At 31.0% G+C, this 22,602-nt stretch overlaps 1 protein-coding gene across 1 annotated transcript in view; it reads right to left on the bottom strand.

Moving 5' to 3' along the window:
- Positions 1–1,177: 1,177 nt before the first annotated feature.
- Positions 1,178–22,602, bottom strand: part of LOC121199506 (regulator of G-protein signaling 6-like) — a 106,995-nt gene continuing 85,570 nt past the window's right edge. Inside the window, exons 17-19 of the mRNA XM_041064252.1 lie at positions 3,378–3,467; positions 2,858–2,911; positions 1,178–2,020 (exon numbers count right to left, since the gene is read on the bottom strand). Coding sequence (XP_040920186.1) covers positions 1,970–2,020; positions 2,858–2,911; positions 3,378–3,467 — 195 coding nt within the window. The 3' untranslated portion in view covers positions 1,178–1,969. The remainder of the gene's footprint in view (positions 2,021–2,857; positions 2,912–3,377; positions 3,468–22,602) is intronic.

The following is a 22,602-nucleotide window of genomic DNA, read 5'->3' as shown; positions in this document are numbered from 1 at the left end:
GAAATAAGATTAACATGATAAAGACTGATAATTGCTAAGATAAAGATAAAGCCTTAAAGTTCCACTAGGTGGTGCTGCTGCAACAGCTATCGCCGACACTATCAGCTCAACCAGCACCAAACAGAGACCACATCCTCCTCTGTGTATAATTAGATTAGATTACAGCTGCTGGATTTCCTAAAAGAGTTTCAAGTTGAAGTAAATTGATTTTCATGGCATCAATAACTCAAGTTGACCACATTGGACCACATTCAAACTAATTCCTTTTTTTTTTTTGTTCCATCTTGGTGATGACTTTAATATTAGATTGTGAAATTTAGATTGGGAGTATTAGCAACATTCATTTGATAATTATATATAAATGCCATCTTGCTTTAATTAGATTTTTCCTCTGTATTATCTTGTACAGCTCTCAAGAGAAGGTCGCTAGTGAGACATTTACCAGCACTTTCATTCCAGATGCACTAGAGGACAGTATGTGACTACAAAGAGCAAAGATGTACCTGTTTGTTGGAACTGCTTTCAAAGTTCAAAAGCTGGTGTTTGGCTTCCATTAGCCCAGGATTTTTCTGGAAACTTGACATTTCAAGTGATGTAAAGGTGAACTCCTTTGCAGCTCCTGGAGAAATTAAACGGACATAAATGAAATAATGGGCCAAATCCCTCTCTTTAGTGTGCATTCCTCTTTTATTATCATGGTCCTCTTTACATAAGGTGAAGAATGGTTGGAGGTCAGCTCACTAAACCTTGTTGTGGCTGCCTGAAGTGGAATGTTTAGAAGATAAAATAAAGCCTAATATTACACCAACTCACTTGTTTAAAGTAGAACACCCATTTTTGCAAATGGTCCTTTGCTCTTAACAACAACAAGATTACACCTCTGTCTGTTCAGTGCAGCTGTTACAAGACTTTGAGAAATGCTTGCTATAAATAGACAATGTGCTCACAGAGGCAGTGGTAATTGTTTTTTTTTTTTTCTTACAGAGTGTGAGATAATATAAGTAATATAGAACAGATACTTATTTTTCAATGATGGCATTGTTCAAAAACAATAGTCCAAGAAAAAAAAAAATCAGTGTCTGCTGCCGGAAATAAAAAAAAAAAAAAAAACAAGTCCTTGTTTACCTGTTTTCCAGGAAAGATCTACTGTACCAGAGCAGGTGAAGGTGGCTCAAGGTGTTTACAGGAGAAAATATACAAGTTTTCATCTGTAGTTTTAATCAATCTGTAATTAAGCATAAAAACATACATTAGTTTATAGTATTATTAAATGAAATGTGAACACACATCGTAACAAACCAAACCACCCAGAGGTTGTTAATTTTGCGTCATCCCAGAGCAGTAGCTTGATCAAAAAGCTCGTTTACTAAGAAGTGTGTAACTTCTCCACCTGTTTCACCATTAAAGCCAGCAGTCTGACTGCCATCCCTGTGAAGAGTGAGCAGATGTTTACTGTAAGCCCCTCCATCCCTCTTTCCCTTATATCATCCTAGTGAATGATGTGAGATAAAACAGCTAGCTACAGCATTAATTTAAGTCTCTTTTTGACATCAGTCAAGGCATTCAAGCATTCCATGTTTATATCACCAAAAGTAAAGTGATAGCCTCTTCAGCTACCATGTTAACATGAGTGTAGATAGTAGATAGAGAGAAACAACAGAGGCTGGTGAGGTGCAGCCTTTTGAGTGGAAACCTCCTAAGAAGAGTAGCATTGTTTATCCTCTACACTGTGACAGCACTGTCCTGATGTCAGGTCTGGTGACTTATTGCATGCTGTCAGTCCTCTTGAACTAATCTGAGGGGAGTTTCAAACGTGGCGGCGGTCCGGTCCAGCAGTCTGGGCTCATCTGGTGCCCCTCACCCGCCTCCCACAGCCACACCTAAACACCCCAGGGTCCTTTTCCGCCTGCGACCTAGGGGTAAGCAGCTCTTCTGGGGATGGTTCCTCCTACTCTTGATCCAGGCCTTGTCAGGATGACTGCATGAGGCCCGTCAGTCGTTTGCCCGTCAGTGACTTGCCCTGGGAGGACACAGTGAGAGCAAGGTAAGTGAGGGTGACAGCTGTCAAAATGCCATCAACTTAAAGACTTTCCTGAAGAGTTAGAAAGAGCAGTGTGGGAGGAAAACTGACAGAGAAGAAAGACCTGGTCCGCACAAATGTTTTAAAGCTCAAAGCAGTGATGGATAGTTCTCACGCATTAACAGATAACAGCCAGTAAATGAACAAAGAAAGCAGTGATACGACAAGGAAATACCAGTGTGGACTACAAGCTAGATATTTTAAGTCTAGTGAGACTTACATAACATTTATTTATTGATTCTAATCCTTCACGCTCACAGTGTGCCCACAGGGAGATGCACTGTTTGGTTTGTTTTGGTTGCAGGTCTGTGTACGCCAAAGGTTTCAAGTGTTGGGGTGAAAGATATAATGCCTGTCACTGTTTCAAGAAGCAAAACAAAGCGCAGGCGGCAAACAAAACTCCCAACACCAATAGTCTACAGCTCAGGAATGCCTCAATCCCCTTCTTAGCTCTAATTTCACATTGTAAAACCCTCCTTCTATGCATTTATCCTGCATCTCCACTATTTGTTCACAGTTATATGGCTGGATGCATTAATTAGTGCAATGAACAACTTGTTCTTCTCAGTCAACTAATCACCAGACCATCTCTTGAAACCAATATCAAGACAGAGAACATGTTCCCTCAGGGAGGGAGCCAAAGTGCAGCAGCAATTAAACTAAAAGTCTGGGTATCAGTGGAGATGTTTGAATTACAGAGCATAGGAAATGATTACATTAAAACTTTTGCAAGTACAAGTTGATCTTGATTATTATGATAGTCAAAGTGACACTCACCACACTGCGAGTGAACTTCTCCAGGGAGGTGCGTCGCCCCTGCTCCGTTTCAGGCTGGAGAGTCGAAGAAAAAAGGGGAAGACTTCAACATATGCGTGTTCAAAACTGACAACAGTTAATCAAATATCCAAAAGATAAGATAATCTCTTTTTTTTTAATTACAGTTCTGTGTAATTGCTGCAGCTGCTTTCAAAAATACAACATGCAGTCTTCAGCTTTCCATTTTAAAATGGTCGTTAGTTATTAAAGCAATTTCAATCCAATATTATATACAGCAAGAGCCTGTAAGCACCTCCAACTTTGTCCCTGTCTCATGGCTAGATACCACTATCACCCAAATTTCTCATAATTTGGGTGAATCGGCCCTTTAAAATGTCACACTGATGCCCTTTTACAAATTGGCCCTGGTGCGTGACCTTCAGTTCCTGCTTTGCTGCTGCTACGTGCCATCAAGTTAGTTCATACAAAATATGCACACAGAAGCTGAGCCATGATGGGCTGATGACACAGAAACACATACTTTCTTCCTTGCCATAAGCAGGTCCTGGTACACGTTGGAGCGCAAGAAGCGTGTATAGCTGTCACTTTTCATCAGTTTGTAGATGTGGTCCTGCATGGAAAGAGAAAGGGTGAGAGGTAAAAAGAGAAAGAAAGAGAGAACACAAACATATGGGTCTAAATGATTGCCAGAAGGGAGGTGGAGGGTAATTCTCATCTGTATATAAATATATATTCTGCATGACTGTGTGCTAATGATATACAAAACTTGCAAACTGAGGAAGAGTAACCCGAATAAAGCCTTACTATAGTATGACCATTTTTATGACATTTTGAAGCCAAAAAAAATGTGACTTTTTTTGGCCAATTTTGAGGCCTTACTATACTATGACCATTTTTATGACATTTTGAGGTCAAAAAAATTTTGACTTTTTTTTGGCCGATTTTGACGCCTTACTATACTATGACGTTTTTTAAGACATTTTGAGGTCAAAAAAAATTTTGACTTTTTTTGGCCGAAAAAAACGCCTTACTATACTATGACGTTTTTTATGACATTTTGAGGTCAAAAAATTTTTGGACTTTTTTTGGCCGAAAAAAACGCCTTACTATACTATGACGTTTTTTATGACATTTTGAGGTCAAAAAAAATTTTGACTTTTTTTGTCCGATTTTGACGCCTTACTATACTATGACGTTTTTTATGACATTTTGAGGTCAAAAAAAAATTTTTGACTTTTTTTTCCCGATTTTGACGCCTTACTATACTATGACGTTTTTTATGACATTTTGAGGTCAAAAAATTTTTTGACTTTTTTTGTCCGATTTTGACGCCTTACTATACTATGACGTTTTTTATGACATTTTGAGGTCAAAAAAAAATTTGACTTTTTTTGGCCGAAAAAAATGCCTTACTATACTATGACGTTTTTTATGACATTTTGAGGTCAAAAAAATTTTTGACTTTTTTTGTCCGATTTTGACGCCTTACTATACTATGACGTTTTTTATGACATTTTGAGGTCAAAAAAAAATTTGACTTTTTTTGTCCGATTTTGACGCCATACTATACTATGACGTTTTTTATGACATTTTGAGGTCAAAAAATTTTTTGACTTTTTTTGTCCGATTTTGACGCCTTACTATACTATGACGTTTTTTATGACATTTTGAGGTCAAAAAAAAGTTTGACTTTTTTTGTCCGATTTTGACGCCTTACTATACTATGACGTTTTTTATGACATTTTGAGGTCAAAAAAAATTTTGACTTTTTTTGGCCGAAAAAAACGCCTTACTATACTATGACGTTTTTTATGACATTTTGAGGTCAAAAAAAAATTTGACTTTTTTTGGCCGAAAAAAACGCCTTACTATACTATGACGTTTTTTATGGCATTTTGAGGTCAAAAAAAAATTTGACTTTTTTTGTCCGATTTTGACGCCTTACTATACTATGACGTTTTTTATGACATTTTGAGGTCAAAAAAAAATTTGACTTTTTTTGGCCGAAAAAAACGCCTTACTATACTATGACGTTTTTTATGACATTTTGAGGTCAAAAAAAAATTGGACTTTTTTTGTCCGATTTTGACGCCTTACTATACTATGACGTTTTTTATGACATTTTGAGGTCAAAAAAAATTTTGACTTTTTTTGTCCGATTTTGACGCCATACTATACTATGACGTTTTTTATGACATTTTGAGGTCAAAAAATGTTTTGACTTTTTTTGTCCGATTTTGACGCCTTACTATACTATGACGTTTTTTATGACATTTTGAGGTCAAAAAAAAATTTGACTTTTTTTGGCCGAAAAAAACGCCTTACTATACTATGACGTTTTTTATGACATTTTGAGGTCAAAAAAAAATTTGACTTTTTTTGTCCGATTTTGACGCCTTACTATACTATGACGTTTTTTATGACATTTTGAGGTCAAAAAAAAATTTTGACTTTTTTTTCCCGATTTTGACACCTTACTATACTATGACATTTTTTATGACATTTTGAGGTCAAAAATTTTTTTGACTTTTTTTGTCCGATTTTGACGCCATACTATACTATGACGTTTTTTATGACATTTTGAGGTCAAAAAATTTTTTGACTTTTTTTGTCCGATTTTGACGCCTTACTATACTATGACGTTTTTTATGACATTTTGAGGTCAAAAAAAAGTTTGACTTTTTTTGGCCGAAAAAAACGCCTTACTATACTATGACGTTTTTAATGACATTTTGAGGTCAAAAAAAATTTTGACTTTTTTTGGCCGAAAAAAACGCCTTACTATACTATGACGTTTTTTATGACGTTTTGAGGTCAAAAAAAAATTTGACTTTTTTTGGCCGAAAAAAACGCCTTACTATACTATGACGTTTTTTATGACATTTTGAGGTCAAAAAAATTTTGACTTTTTTTGTCCGATTTTGACGCCTTACTATACTATGACGTTTTTTATGACATTTTGAGGTCAAAAAAAAATTTGACTTTTTTTGGCCGAAAAAAACGCCTTACTATACTATGACGTTTTTTATGACATTTTGAGGTCAAAAAAAAATTTGACTTTTTTTGTCCGATTTTGACGCCTTACTATACTATGACGTTTTTTATGACATTTTGAGGTCAAAAAAATTTTTGACTTTTTTTGTCCGATTTTGACGCCTTACTATACTATGACGTTTTTTATGACATTTTGAGGTCAAAAAAAAGTTTGACTTTTTTTGGCCGAAAAAAAACGCCTTACTATACTATGACGTTTTTAATGACATTTTGAGGTCAAAAAAAATTTTGACTTTTTTTGGCCGAAAAAAACGCCTTACTATACTATGACGTTTTTTATGACATTTTGAGGTCAAAAAAAAATTTGACTTTTTTTGTCCGATTTTGACGCCTTACTATACTATGACGTTTTTTATGACATTTTGAGGTCAAAAAAAAATTTTGACTTTTTTTTCCCGATTTTGACACCTTACTATACTATGACATTTTTTATGACATTTTGAGGTCAAAAATTTTTTTGACTTTTTTTGTCCGATTTTGACGCCATACTATACTATGACGTTTTTTATGACATTTTGAGGTCAAAAAATTTTTTGACTTTTTTTGTCCGATTTTGACGCCTTACTATACTATGACGTTTTTTATGACATTTTGAGGTCAAAAAAAAGTTTGACTTTTTTTGGCCGAAAAAAACGCCTTACTATACTATGACGTTTTTAATGACATTTTGAGGTCAAAAAAAATTTTGACTTTTTTTGGCCGAAAAAAACGCCTTACTATACTATGACGTTTTTTATGACATTTTGAGGTCAAAAAAAAATTTGACTTTTTTTGGCCGAAAAAAACGCCTTACTATACTATGACGTTTTTTATGACATTTTGAGGTCAAAAAAATTTTTGACTTTTTTTGTCCGATTTTGACGCCTTACTATACTATGACGTTTTTTATGACATTTTGAGGTCAAAAAGAAATTTGACTTTTTTTGGCCGAAAAAAACGCCTTACTATACTATGACGTTTTTTATGACATTTTGAGGTCAAAAAAAAATTTGACTTTTTTTGTCCGATTTTGACGCCTTACTATACTATGACGTTTTTTATGACATTTTGAGGTCAAAAAAATTTTTGACTTTTTTTGTCCGATTTTGACGCCTTACTATACTATGACGTTTTTTATGACATTTTGAGGTCAAAAAAATTTTTGACTTTTTTTGTCCGATTTTGACGCCTTACTATACTATGACGTTTTTTATGACATTTTGAGGTCAAAAAATTTTTTGACTTTTTTTGTCCGATTTTGACGCCTTACTATACTATGACGTTTTTTATGACATTTTGAGGTCAAAAAAAATTTTGACTTTTTTTGTCCGATTTTGACGCCATACTATACTATGACGTTTTTTATGACATTTTGAGGTCAAAAAATGTTTTGACTTTTTTTGTCCGATTTTGACGCCTTACTATACTATGACGTTTTTTATGACATTTTGAGGTCAAAAAAAAATTTGACTTTTTTTGGCCGAAAAAAACGCCTTACTATACTATGACGTTTTTTATGACATGTTGAGGTCAAAAAATTTTTGGACTTTTTTTGGCCGAAAAAAACGCCTTACTATACTATGACGTTTTTTATGACATGTTGAGGTCAAAAAATTTTTGGACTTTTTTTGGCCGAAAAAAACGCCTTACTATACTATGACGTTTTTTATGACATTTTGAGGTCAAAAATATTTTTGACTTTTTTTGTCCGATTTTGACGCCTTACTATACTATGACGTTTTTTATGACATTTTGAGGTAAAAAAATTTTTTGACTTTTTTTGTCCGATTTTGACGCCTTACTATACTATGACGTTTTTTATGACATTTTGAGGTCAAAAAAAATTTTGACTTTTTTTGTCCGATTTTGACGCCATACTATACTATGACGTTTTTTATGACATTTTGAGGTCAAAAAATGTTTTGACTTTTTTTGTCCGATTTTGACGCCTTACTATACTATGACGTTTTTTATGACATTTTGAGGTCAAAAAAAAATTTGACTTTTTTTGGCCGAAAAAAACGCCTTACTATACTATGACGTTTTTTATGACATTTTGAGGTCAAAAAAAAATTTGACTTTTTTTGTCCGATTTTGACGCCTTACTATACTATGACGTTTTTTATGACATTTTGAGGTCAAAAAAAAATTTTGACTTTTTTTTCCCGATTTTGACACCTTACTATACTATGACATTTTTTATGACATTTTGAGGTCAAAAATTTTTTTCACTTTTTTTGTCCGATTTTGACGCCATACTATACTATGACGTTTTTTATGACATTTTGAGGTCAAAAACTTTTTTGACTTTTTTTGTCCGATTTTGACGCCTTACTATACTATGACGTTTTTTATGACATTTTGAGGTCAAAAAAAAGTTTGACTTTTTTTGTCCGATTTTGACGCCTTACTATACTATGACGTTTTTAATGACATTTTGAGGTCAAAAAAAAATTTGACTTTTTTTGGCCGAAAAAAACGCCTTACTATACTATGACGTTTTTTATGACATTTTGAGGTCAAAAAAAAATTTGACTTTTTTTGTCCGATTTTGACGCCTTACTATACTATGACGTTTTTTATGACATTTTGAGGTCAAAAAAAAATTTTGACTTTTTTTTCCCGATTTTGACACCTTACTATACTATGACATTTTTTATGACATTTTGAGGTCAAAAATTTTTTTGACTTTTTTTGTCCGATTTTGACGCCATACTATACTATGACGTTTTTTATGACATTTTGAGGTCAAAAAATTTTTTGACTTTTTTTGTCCGATTTTGACGCCTTACTATACTATGACGTTTTTTATGACATTTTGAGGTCAAAAAAAAGTTTGACTTTTTTTGGCCGAAAAAAACGCCTTACTATACTATGACGTTTTTAATGACATTTTGAGGTCAAAAAAAATTTTGACTTTTTTTGGCCGAAAAAAACGCCTTACTATACTATGACGTTTTTTATGACGTTTTGAGGTCAAAAAAAAATTTGACTTTTTTTGGCCGAAAAAAACGCCTTACTATACTATGACGTTTTTTATGACATTTTGAGGTCAAAAAAATTTTGACTTTTTTTGTCCGATTTTGACGCCTTACTATACTATGACGTTTTTTATGACATTTTGAGGTCAAAAAAAAATTTGACTTTTTTTGGCCGAAAAAAACGCCTTACTATACTATGACGTTTTTTATGACATTTTGAGGTCAAAAAAAAATTTGACTTTTTTTGTCCGATTTTGACGCCTTACTATACTATGACGTTTTTTATGACATTTTGAGGTCAAAAAAATTTTTGACTTTTTTTGTCCGATTTTGACGCCTTACTATACTATGACGTTTTTTATGACATTTTGAGGTCAAAAAAAAGTTTGACTTTTTTTGGCCGAAAAAAACGCCTTACTATACTATGACGTTTTTAATGACATTTTGAGGTCAAAAAAAATTTTGACTTTTTTTGGCCGAAAAAAACGCCTTACTATACTATGACGTTTTTTATGACATTTTGAGGTCAAAAAAAAATTTGACTTTTTTTGTCCGATTTTGACGCCTTACTATACTATGACGTTTTTTATGACATTTTGAGGTCAAAAAAATTTTTGACTTTTTTTGTCCGATTTTGACGCCTTACTATACTATGACGTTTTTTATGACATTTTGAGGTCAAAAAAATTTTTGACTTTTTTTGTCCGATTTTGACGCCTTACTATACTATGACGTTTTTTATGACATTTTGAGGTCAAAAAATTTTTTGACTTTTTTTGTCCGATTTTGACGCCTTACTATACTATGACGTTTTTTATGACATTTTGAGGTCAAAAAAAATTTTGACTTTTTTTGTCCGATTTTGACGCCATACTATACTATGACGTTTTTTATGACATTTTGAGGTCAAAAAATGTTTTGACTTTTTTTGTCCGATTTTGACGCCTTACTATACTATGACGTTTTTTATGACATTTTGAGGTCAAAAAAAAATTTGACTTTTTTTGGCCGAAAAAAACGCCTTACTATACTATGACGTTTTTTATGACATGTTGAGGTCAAAAAATTTTTGGACTTTTTTTGGCCGAAAAAAACGCCTTACTATACTATGACGTTTTTTATGACATGTTGAGGTCAAAAAATTTTTGGACTTTTTTTGGCCGAAAAAAACGCCTTACTATACTATGACGTTTTTTATGACATTTTGAGGTCAAAAATATTTTTGACTTTTTTTGTCCGATTTTGACGCCTTACTATACTATGACGTTTTTTATGACATTTTGAGGTCAAAAAAATTTTTGACTTTTTTTGTCCGATTTTGACGCCTTACTATACTATGACGTTTTTTATGACATTTTGAGGTCAAAAAAAATTTTGACTTTTTTTGTCCGATTTTGACGCCATACTATACTATGACGTTTTTTATGACATTTTGAGGTCAAAAAATGTTTTGACTTTTTTTGTCCGATTTTGACGCCTTACTATACTATGACGTTTTTTATGACATTTTGAGGTCAAAAAAAAATTTGACTTTTTTTGGCCGAAAAAAACGCCTTACTATACTATGACGTTTTTTATGACATTTTGAGGTCAAAAAAAAATTTGACTTTTTTTGTCCGATTTTGACGCCTTACTATACTATGACGTTTTTTATGACATTTTGAGGTCAAAAAAAAATTTTGACTTTTTTTTCCCGATTTTGACACCTTACTATACTATGACATTTTTTATGACATTTTGAGGTCAAAAATTTTTTTCACTTTTTTTGTCCGATTTTGACGCCATACTATACTATGACGTTTTTTATGACATTTTGAGGTCAAAAACTTTTTTGACTTTTTTTGTCCGATTTTGACGCCTTACTATACTATGACGTTTTTTATGACATTTTGAGGTCAAAAAAAAGTTTGACTTTTTTTGTCCGATTTTGACGCCTTACTATACTATGACGTTTTTAATGACATTTTGAGGTCAAAAAAAAATTTGACTTTTTTTGGCCGAAAAAAACGCCTTACTATACTATGACGTTTTTTATGACATTTTGAGGTCAAAAAAAAATTTGACTTTTTTTGTCCGATTTTGACGCCTTACTATACTATGACGTTTTTTATGACATTTTGAGGTCAAAAAAAAATTTTGACTTTTTTTTCCCGATTTTGACACCTTACTATACTATGACATTTTTTATGACATTTTGAGGTCAAAAATTTTTTTGACTTTTTTTGTCCGATTTTGACGCCATACTATACTATGACGTTTTTTATGACATTTTGAGGTCAAAAAATTTTTTGACTTTTTTTGTCCGATTTTGACGCCTTACTATACTATGACGTTTTTTATGACATTTTGAGGTCAAAAAAAAGTTTGACTTTTTTTGGCCGAAAAAAACGCCTTACTATACTATGACGTTTTTAATGACATTTTGAGGTCAAAAAAAATTTTGACTTTTTTTGGCCGAAAAAAACGCCTTACTATACTATGACGTTTTTTATGACATTTTGAGGTCAAAAAAAAATTTGACTTTTTTTGGCCGAAAAAAACGCCTTACTATACTATGACGTTTTTTATGACATTTTGAGGTCAAAAAAATTTTTGACTTTTTTTGTCCGATTTTGACGCCTTACTATACTATGACGTTTTTTATGACATTTTGAGGTCAAAAAATGTTTTGACTTTTTTTGTCCGATTTTGACGCCTTACTATACTATGACGTTTTTTATGACATTTTGAGGTCAAAAAAAAATTTGACTTTTTTTGGCCGAAAAAAACGCCTTACTATACTATGACGTTTTTTATGACATGTTGAGGTCAAAAAATTTTTGGACTTTTTTTGGCCGAAAAAAACGCCTTACTATACTATGACGTTTTTTATGACATGTTGAGGTCAAAAAATTTTTGGACTTTTTTTGGCCGAAAAAAACGCCTTACTATACTATGACGTTTTTTATGACATTTTGAGGTCAAAAATATTTTTGACTTTTTTTGTCCGATTTTGACGCCTTACTATACTATGACGTTTTTTATGACATTTTGAGGTCAAAAAAATTTTTGACTTTTTTTGTCCGATTTTGACGCCTTACTATACTATGACGTTTTTTATGACATTTTGAGGTCAAAAAAAATTTTGACTTTTTTTGTCCGATTTTGACGCCATACTATACTATGACGTTTTTTATGACATTTTGAGGTCAAAAAATGTTTTGACTTTTTTTGTCCGATTTTGACGCCTTACTATACTATGACGTTTTTTATGACATTTTGAGGTCAAAAAAAAATTTGACTTTTTTTGGCCGAAAAAAACGCCTTACTATACTATGACGTTTTTTATGACATTTTGAGGTCAAAAAAAAATTTGACTTTTTTTGTCCGATTTTGACGCCTTACTATACTATGACGTTTTTTATGACATTTTGAGGTCAAAAAAAAATTTTGACTTTTTTTTCCCGATTTTGACACCTTACTATACTATGACATTTTTTATGACATTTTGAGGTCAAAAATTTTTTTCACTTTTTTTGTCCGATTTTGACGCCATACTATACTATGACGTTTTTTATGACATTTTGAGGTCAAAAACTTTTTTGACTTTTTTTGTCCGATTTTGACGCCTTACTATACTATGACGTTTTTTATGACATTTTGAGGTCAAAAAAAAGTTTGACTTTTTTTGTCCGATTTTGACGCCTTACTATACTATGACGTTTTTAATGACATTTTGAGGTCAAAAAAATTTTTGACTTTTTTTGGCCGAAAAAAACGCCTTACTATACTATGACGTTTTTTATGACATTTTGAGGTCAAAAAAAAATTTGACTTTTTTTGGCCGAAAAAAACGCCTTACTATACTATGACGTTTTTTATGACATTTTGAGGTCATAAAAAAATGTGACTTTTTTTGTCCGATTTTGACGCCTTACTATACTATGACGTTTTTTATGACATTTTGAGGTCAAAAAATTTTTTGACTTTTTTTGGCCGATTTTGACGCCTTACTATACTAAGACGTTTTTTATGACATTTTGAGGTCAAAAAAAAATTTGACTTTTTTTGGCCGAAAAAACGCCTTACTATATTATGACGTTTTTTATGACATTTTGAGGTCAAAAAAATTTTTGACTTTTTTTGTCCGATTTTGACGCCTTACTATACTATGACGTTTTTTATGACATTTTGAGGTCAAAAAAAAATTTGACTTTTTTTGGCCGAAAAAAACGCCTTACTATACTATGACGTTTTTTATGACATTTTGAGGTCAAAAAAAATTTTGACTTTTTTTGTCCGATTTTGACGCCATACTATACTATGACGTTTTTTATGACATTTTGAGGTCAAAAAATGTTTTGACTTTTTTTGTCCGATTTTGACGCCTTACTATACTATGACGTTTTTTATGACATTTTGAGGTCAAAAAAAATTTTGACTTTTTTTGGCCGAAAAAAACGCCTTACTATACTATGACGTTTTTTATTACATTTTGAGGTCAAAAAATTTTTGGACTTTTTTTGGCCGAAAAAAACGCCTTACTATACTATGACGTTTTTTATGACATTTTGAGGTCAAAAAAATTTTTGACTTTTTTTGTCCGATTTTGACGCCATACTATACTATGACGTTTTTTATGACATTTTGAGGTCAAAAAAATGTTTGACTTTTTTTGGCCGATTTTGACGCCTTACTATACTATGACGTTTTTTATGACATTTTGAGGTCAAAAATAAAATTTGACTTTTTTTGGCCGAAAAAAACGCCTTACTATACTATTATGTTTTTTATGACATTTTGAGGTCAAAAAAATTTTTGACTTTTTTTGGCCAAAAAAAACGCCTTACTATACTATGACGTTTTTTATGACATTTTGAGGTCAAAATTTTTTTTGACTTTTTTTGGACGATTTTGACGCCTTACTATACTATGACGTTTTTTATGACATTTTGAGGTCAAAAAATTTTTTGACTTTTTTTGGCCGAAAAAAACGCCATACTATACTATGACGTTTTTTATGACATTTTGAGGTCAAAAAAAATTTTGACTTTTTTTGGCCGAAAAAAACGCCTTACTATACTATGACGTTTTTTATGACATTTTGAGGTCAAAAAATGTTTTGACTTTTTTTGTCCGATTTTGACGCCTTACTATACTATGACGTTTTTTATGACATTTTGAGGTCAAAAAAAAATTTGACTTTTTTTGGCCGAAAAAAACGCCTTACTATACTATGACGTTTTTTATGACATTTTGAGGTCAAAAAATTTTTTGACTTTTTTTGTCCGATTTTGACGCCTTACTATACTATTATGTTTTTTATGACATTTTGAGGTCAAAAAAAAATTTGACTTTTTTTGTCCGATTTTGACGCCATACTATACTATGACGTTTTTTATGACATTTTGAGGTCAAAAAATTTTTTGACTTTTTTTGTCCGATTTTGACGCCTTACTATACTATGACGTTTTTTATGACATTTTGAGGTCAAAAAAAAATTTGACTTTTTTTGGCCGAAAAAAACGCCTTACTATACTATGACGTTTTTTATGACATTTTGAGGTCAAAAAAAAATTTGACTTTTTTTGTCCGATTTTGACGCCTTACTATACTATGACGTTTTTTATGACATTTTGAGGTCAAAAAAATTTTTGACTTTTTTTGTCCGATTTTGACGCCTTACTATACTATGACGTTTTTTATGACATTTTGAGGTCAAAAAAAAGTTTGACTTTTTTTGGCCGAAAAAAACGCCTTACTATACTATGACGTTTTTAATGACATTTTGAGGTCAAAAAAAATTTTGACTTTTTTTGGCCGAAAAAAACGCCTTACTATACTATGACGTTTTTTAATGACATTTTGAGGTCAAAAAAAAATTTGACTTTTTTTGGCCGAAAAAAACGCCTTACTATACTATGACGTTTTTTATGACATTTTGAGGTCAAAAAAAAATTTGACTTTTTTGTCCGATTTTGACGCCTTACTATACTATGACGTTTTTTATGACATTTTGAGGTCAAAAAAAAATTTGACTTTTTTTGGCCGAAAAAAACGCCTTACTATACTATGACGTTTTTTATGACATTTTGAGGTCAAAAAAAAATTTGACTTTTTTTGTCCGATTTTGACGCCTTACTATACTATGACGTTTTTTATGACATTTTGAGGTCAAAAAAATTTTTGACTTTTTTTGTCCGATTTTGACGCCTTACTATACTATGACGTTTTTTATGACATTTTGAGGTCAAAAAAATTTTTGACTTTTTTTGTCCGATTTTGACGCCTTACTATACTATGACGTTTTTTATGACATTTTGAGGTCAAAAAATTTTTTGACTTTTTTTGTCCGATTTTGACGCCTTACTATACTATGACGTTTTTTATGACATTTTGAGGTCAAAAAAAATTTTGACTTTTTTTGTCCGATTTTGACGCCATACCATACTATGACGTTTTTTATGACATTTTGAGGTCAAAAAATGTTTTGACTTTTTTTGTCCGATTTTGACGCCTTACTATACTATGACGTTTTTTATGACATTTTGAGGTCAAAAAAAAATTTGACTTTTTTTGGCCGAAAAAAACGCCTTACTATACTATGACGTTTTTTATGACATGTTGAGGTCAAAAAATTTTTGGACTTTTTTTGGCCGAAAAAAACGCCTTACTATACTATGACGTTTTTTATGACATGTTGAGGTCAAAAAATTTTTGGACTTTTTTTGGCCGAAAAAAACGCCTTACTATACTATGACGTTTTTTATGACATTTTGAGGTCAAAAATATTTTTGACTTTTTTTGTCCGATTTTGACGCCTTACTATACTATGACGTTTTTTATGACATTTTGAGGTCAAAAAAATTTTTGACTTTTTTTGTCCGATTTTGACGCCTTACTATACTATGACGTTTTTTATGACATTTTGAGGTCAAAAAAATTTTTGACTTTTTTTGTCCGATTTTGACGCCTTACTATACTATGACGTTTTTTATGACATTTTGAGGTCAAAAAATTTTTTGACTTTTTTTGTCCGATTTTGACGCCTTACTATACTATGACGTTTTTTATGACATTTTGAGGTCAAAAAAAATTTTGACTTTTTTTGTCCGATTTTGACGCCATACCATACTATGACGTTTTTTATGACATTTTGAGGTCAAAAAATGTTTTGACTTTTTTTGTCCGATTTTGACGCCTTACTATACTATGACGTTTTTTATGACATTTTGAGGTCAAAAAAAAATTTGACTTTTTTTGGCCGAAAAAAAACGCCTTACTATACTATGACGTTTTTTATGACATGTTGAGGTCAAAAAATTTTTGGACTTTTTTTGGCCGAAAAAAACGCCTTACTATACTATGACGTTTTTTATGACATGTTGAGGTCAAAAAATTTTTGGACTTTTTTTGGCCGAAAAAAACGCCTTACTATACTATGACGTTTTTTATGACATTTTGAGGTCAAAAATATTTTTGACTTTTTTTGTCCGATTTTGACGCCTTACTATACTATGACGTTTTTTATGACATTTTGAGGTCAAAAAAATTTTTGACTTTTTTTGTCCGATTTTGACGCCTTACTATACTATGACGTTTTTTATGACATTTTGAGGTCAAAAAAAATTTTGACTTTTTTTGTCCGATTTTGACGCCATACTATACTATGACGTTTTTTATGACATTTTGAGGTCAAAAAATGTTTTGACTTTTTTTGTCCGATTTTGACGCCTTACTATACTATGACGTTTTTTATGACATTTTGAGGTCAAAAAAAAATTTGACTTTTTTTGGCCGAAAAAAACGCCTTACTATACTATGACGTTTTTTATGACATTTTGAGGTCAAAAAAAAATTTGACTTTTTTTGTCCGATTTTGACGCCTTACTATACTATGACGTTTTTTATGACATTTTGAGGTCAAAAAAAAATTTTGACTTTTTTTTCCCGATTTTGACACCTTACTATACTATGACATTTTTTATGACATTTTGAGGTCAAAAATTTTTTTCACTTATTTTGTCCGATTTTGACGCCATACTATACTATGACGTTTTTTATGACATTTTGAGGTCAAAAACTTTTTTGACTTTTTTTGTCCGATTTTGACGCCTTACTATACTATGACGTTTTTTATGACATTTTGAGGTCAAAAAAAAGTTTGACTTTTTTTGTCCGATTTTGACGCCTTACTATACTATGACGTTTTTAATGACATTTTGAGGTCAAAAAAATTTTTGACTTTTTTTGGCCGAAAAAAACGCCTTACTATACTATGACGTTTTTTATGACATTTTGAGGTCAAAAAAAAATTTGACTTTTTTTGGCCGAAAAAAACGCCTTACTATACTATGACGTTTTTTATGACATTTTGAGGTCATAAAAAAATGTGACTTTTTTTGTCCGATTTTGACGCCTTACTATACTATGACGTTTTTTATGACATTTTGAGGTCAAAAAATTTTTTGACTTTTTTTGGCCGATTTTGACGCCTTACTATACTAAGACGTTTTTTATGACATTTTGAGGTCAAAAAAAAATTTGACTTTTTTTGGCCGAAAAAAACGCCTTACTATATTATGACGTTTTTTATGACATTTTGAGGTCAAAAAAATTTTTGACTTTTTTTGTCCGATTTTGACGCCTTACTATACTATGACGTTTTTTATGACATTTTGAGGTCAAAAAAAAATTTGACTTTTTTTTGGCCGAAAAAAAACGCCTTACTATACTATGACGTTTTTTATGACATTTTGAGGTCAAAAAAAATTTTGACTTTTTTTGTCCGATTTTGACGCCATACTATACTATGACGTTTTTTATGACATTTTGAGGTCAAAAAATGTTTTGACTTTTTTTGTCCGATTTTGACGCCTTACTATACTATGACGTTTTTTATGACATTTTGAGGTCAAAAAAAATTTTGACTTTTTTTGGCCGAAAAAAACGCCTTACTATACTATGACGTTTTTTATTACATTTTGAGGTCAAAAAATTTTTGGACTTTTTTTGGCCGAAAAAAACGCCTTACTATACTATGACGTTTTTTATGACATTTTGAGGTCAAAAAAAATTTTGACTTTTTTTGTCCGATTTTGACGCCATACTATACTATGACGTTTTTTATGACATTTTGAGGTCAAAAAAATTTTTGACTTTTTTTGGCCGATTTTGACGCCTTACTATACTATGACGTTTTTTATGACATTTTGAGGTCAAAAATAAAATTTGACTTTTTTTGGCCGAAAAAAACGCCTTACTATACTATTATGTTTTTTATGACATTTTGAGGTCAAAAAAATTTTTGACTTTTTTTGTCCGATTTTGACGCCTTACTATACTATGACGTTTTTTATGACATTTTGAGGTCAAAAAAAAATTTGACTTTTTTTGGCCGAAAAAAACGCCTTACTATACTATGACGTTTTTTATGACATTTTGAGGTCAAAAAAAATTTTGACTTTTTTTGTCCGATTTTGACGCCATACTATACTATGACGTTTTTTATGACATTTTGAGGTCAAAAAATGTTTTGACTTTTTTTGTCCGATTTTGACGCCTTACTATACTATGACGTTTTTTATGACATTTTGAGGTCAAAAAAAATTTTGACTTTTTTTGGCCGAAAAAAACGCCTTACTATACTATGACGTTTTTTATTACATTTTGAGGTCAAAAAATTTTTGGACTTTTTTTGGCCGAAAAAAACGCCTTACTATACTATGACGTTTTTTATGACATTTTGAGGTCAAAAAAAATTTTGACTTTTTTTGTCCGATTTTGACGCCATACTATACTATGACGTTTTTTATGACATTTTGAGGTCAAAAAAATTTTTGACTTTTTTTGGCCGATTTTGACGCCTTACTATACTATGACGTTTTTTATGACATTTTGAGGTCAAAAATAAAATTTGACTTTTTTTGGCCGAAAAAAACGCCTTACTATACTATTATGTTTTTTATGACATTTTGAGGTCAAAAAAATTTTTGACTTTTTTTGGCCAAAAAAAACGCCTTACTATACTATGACGTTTTTTATGACATTTTGAGGTCAAAATTTTTTTTGACTTTTTTTGGACGATTTTGACGCCTTACTATACTATGACGTTTTTTATGACATTTTGAGGTCAAAAAATTTTTTGACTTTTTTTGGCCGAAAAAAACGCCATACTATACTATGACGTTTTTTATGACATTTTGAGGTCAAAAAAAATTTTGACTTTTTTTGGCCGAAAAAAACGCCTTACTATACTATGACGTTTTTTATGACATTTTGAGGTCAAAAAATGTTTTGACTTTTTTTGTCCGATTTTGACGCCTTACTATACTATGACGTTTTTTATGACATTTTGAGGTCAAAAAAAAATTTGACTTTTTTTGGCCGAAAAAAACGCCTTACTATACTATGACGTTTTTTATGACATTTTGAGGTCAAAAAATTTTTTGACTTTTTTTGTCCGATTTTGACGCCTTACTATACTATTATGTTTTTTATGACATTTTGAGGTCAAAAAAAAATTTGACTTTTTTTGTCCGATTTTGACGCCATACTATACTATGACGTTTTTTATGACATTTTGAGGTCAAAAAATTTTTTGACTTTTTTTGTCCGATTTTGACGCCTTACTATACTATGACGTTTTTTATGACATTTTGAGGTCAAAAAAAAATTTGACTTTTTTTGGCCGAAAAAAACGCCTTACTATACTATGACGTTTTTTATGACATTTTGAGGTCAAAAAAAAATTTGACTTTTTTTGTCCGATTTTGACGCCTTACTATACTATGACGTTTTTTATGACATTTTGAGGTCAAAAAAATTTTTGACTTTTTTTGTCCGATTTTGACGCCTTACTATACTATGACGTTTTTTATGACATTTTGAGGTCAAAAAAAAGTTTGACTTTTTTTGGCCGAAAAAAACGCCTTACTATACTATGACGTTTTTAATGACATTTTGAGGTCAAAAAAAATTTTGACTTTTTTTGGCCGAAAAAAACGCCTTACTATACTATGACGTTTTTTAATGACATTTTGAGGTCAAAAAAAAATTTGACTTTTTTTGGCCGAAAAAAAACGCCTTACTATACTATGACGTTTTTTATGACATTTTGAGGTCAAAAAAAATTTTGACTTTTTTGTCCGATTTTGACGCCTTACTATACTATGACGTTTTTTATGACATTTTGAGGTCAAAAAAAAATTTGACTTTTTTTGGCCGAAAAAAACGCCTTACTATACTATGACGTTTTTTATGACATTTTGAGGTCAAAAAAAAATTTGACTTTTTTTGTCCGATTTTGACGCCTTACTATACTATGACGTTTTTTATGACATTTTGAGGTCAAAAAAATTTTTGACTTTTTTTGTCCGATTTTGACGCCTTACTATACTATGACGTTTTTTATGACATTTTGAGGTCAAAAAAATTTTTGACTTTTTTTGTCCGATTTTGACGCCTTACTATACTATGACGTTTTTTATGACATTTTGAGGTCAAAAAATTTTTTGACTTTTTTTGTCCGATTTTGACGCCTTACTATACTATGACGTTTTTTATGACATTTTGAGGTCAAAAAAAATTTTGACTTTTTTTGTCCGATTTTGACGCCATACCATACTATGACGTTTTTTATGACATTTTGAGGTCAAAAAATGTTTTGACTTTTTTTGTCCGATTTTGACGCCTTACTATACTATGACGTTTTTTATGACATTTTGAGGTCAAAAAAAAATTTGACTTTTTTTGGCCGAAAAAAACGCCTTACTATACTATGACGTTTTTTATGACATGTTGAGGTCAAAAAATTTTTGGACTTTTTTTGGCCGAAAAAAACGCCTTACTATACTATGACGTTTTTTATGACATTTTGAGGTCAAAAAAAATTTTGACTTTTTTTGTCCGATTTTGACGCCATACTATACTATGACGTTTTTTATGACATTTTGAGGTCAAAAAATGTTTTGACTTTTTTTGTCCGATTTTGACGCCTTACTATACTATGACGTTTTTTATGACATTTTGAGGTCAAAAAAAAATTTGACTTTTTTTGGCCGAAAAAAACGCCTTACTATACTATGACGTTTTTTATGACATTTTGAGGTCAAAAAAAAATTTGACTTTTTTTGTCCGATTTTGACGCCATACTATACTATGACGTTTTTTATGACATTTTGAGGTCAAAAAATGTTTTGACTTTTTTTGTCCGATTTTGACGCCTTACTATACTATGACGTTTTTTATGACATTTTGAGGTCAAAAAAAAATTTGACTTTTTTTGGCCGAAAAAAACGCCTTACTATACTATGACGTTTTTTATGACATTTTGAGGTCAAAAAAAAATTTGACTTTTTTTGTCCGATTTTGACGCCTTACTATACTATGACGTTTTTTTATGACATTTTGAGGTCAAAAAAAAATTTTGACTTTTTTTTCCCGATTTTGACACCTTACTATACTATGACATTTTTTATGACATTTTGAGTTCAAAATTTTTTTTGACTTTTTTTGTCCGATTTTGACGCCATACTATACTATGACGTTTTTTATGACATTTTGAGGTCAAAAAATTTTTTGACTTTTTTTGTCCGATTTTGACGCCTTACTATACTATGACGTTTTTTATGACATTTTGAGGTCAAAAAAAAGTTTGACTTTTTTTGGCCGAAAAAAACGCCTTACTATACTATGACGTTTTTAATGACATTTTGAGGTCAAAAAAAATTTTGACTTTTTTTGTCCGATTTTGACGCCTTACTATACTATGACGTTTTTTATGACATTTTGAGGTCAAAAAAAATTTTGACTTTTTTTGTCCGATTTTGACGCCATACTATACTATGACGTTTTTTATGACATTTTGAGGTCAAAAAATGTTTTGACTTTTTTTGTCCGATTTTGACGCCTTACTATACTATGACGTTTTTTATGACATTTTGAGGTCAAAAAAAAATTTGACTTTTTTTGGCCGATTTTGACGCCTTACTATACTATGACGTTTTTTATGACATTTTGAGGTCAAAAAATTTTTTGACTTTTTTTGGCCGATTTTGACGCCTTACTATACTATGACGTTTTTTATGACATTTTGAGGTCAAAAAAAAATTTTGACTTTTTTTTCCCGATTTTGACACCTTACTATACTATGACATTTTTTATGACATTTTGAGGTCAAAAATTTTTTTGACTTTTTTTGTCCGATTTTGACGCCTTACTATACTATGACGTTTTTTATGACATTTTGAGGTCAAAAAATTTTTGGACTTTTTTTGTCCGATTTTGACGCCTTACTATACTATGACGTTTTTAATGACATTTTGAGGTCAAAAAATTTTTTGACTTTTTTTGGCCGAAAAAAACGCCTTACTATACTATGACGTTTTTTATGACATTTTGAGGTCAAAAAAAATTTGACTTTTTTTGGCCGAAAAAAACGCCTTACTATACTATGACGTTTTTTATGACATTTTGAGGTCAAAAAAAAATTTGACTTTTTTTGTCCGATTTTGACGCCTTACTATACTATGACGTTTTTTATGACATTTTGAGGTCAAAAAATTTTTTGACTTTTTTTGTCCGATTTTGATGCCTTACTATACTATGACGTTTTTTATGACATTTTGAGGTCAAAAAAAATTTTGACTTTTTTTGGCCGAAAAAAACGCCTTACTATACTATGACGTTTTTTATGACATTTTGAGGTCAAAAAAAAATTTGACTTTTTTTGGCCGAAAAAAACGCCTTACT

This window comes from Toxotes jaculatrix, chromosome 19 (assembly GCF_017976425.1).
Source record: "Toxotes jaculatrix isolate fToxJac2 chromosome 19, fToxJac2.pri, whole genome shotgun sequence".
Lineage (NCBI taxonomy): Eukaryota > Metazoa > Chordata > Actinopteri > Toxotidae > Toxotes > Toxotes jaculatrix.
The sequence above is the reverse complement of the archived record's forward strand: the minus strand, read 5'-3'. Positions and strand labels throughout refer to the sequence as shown.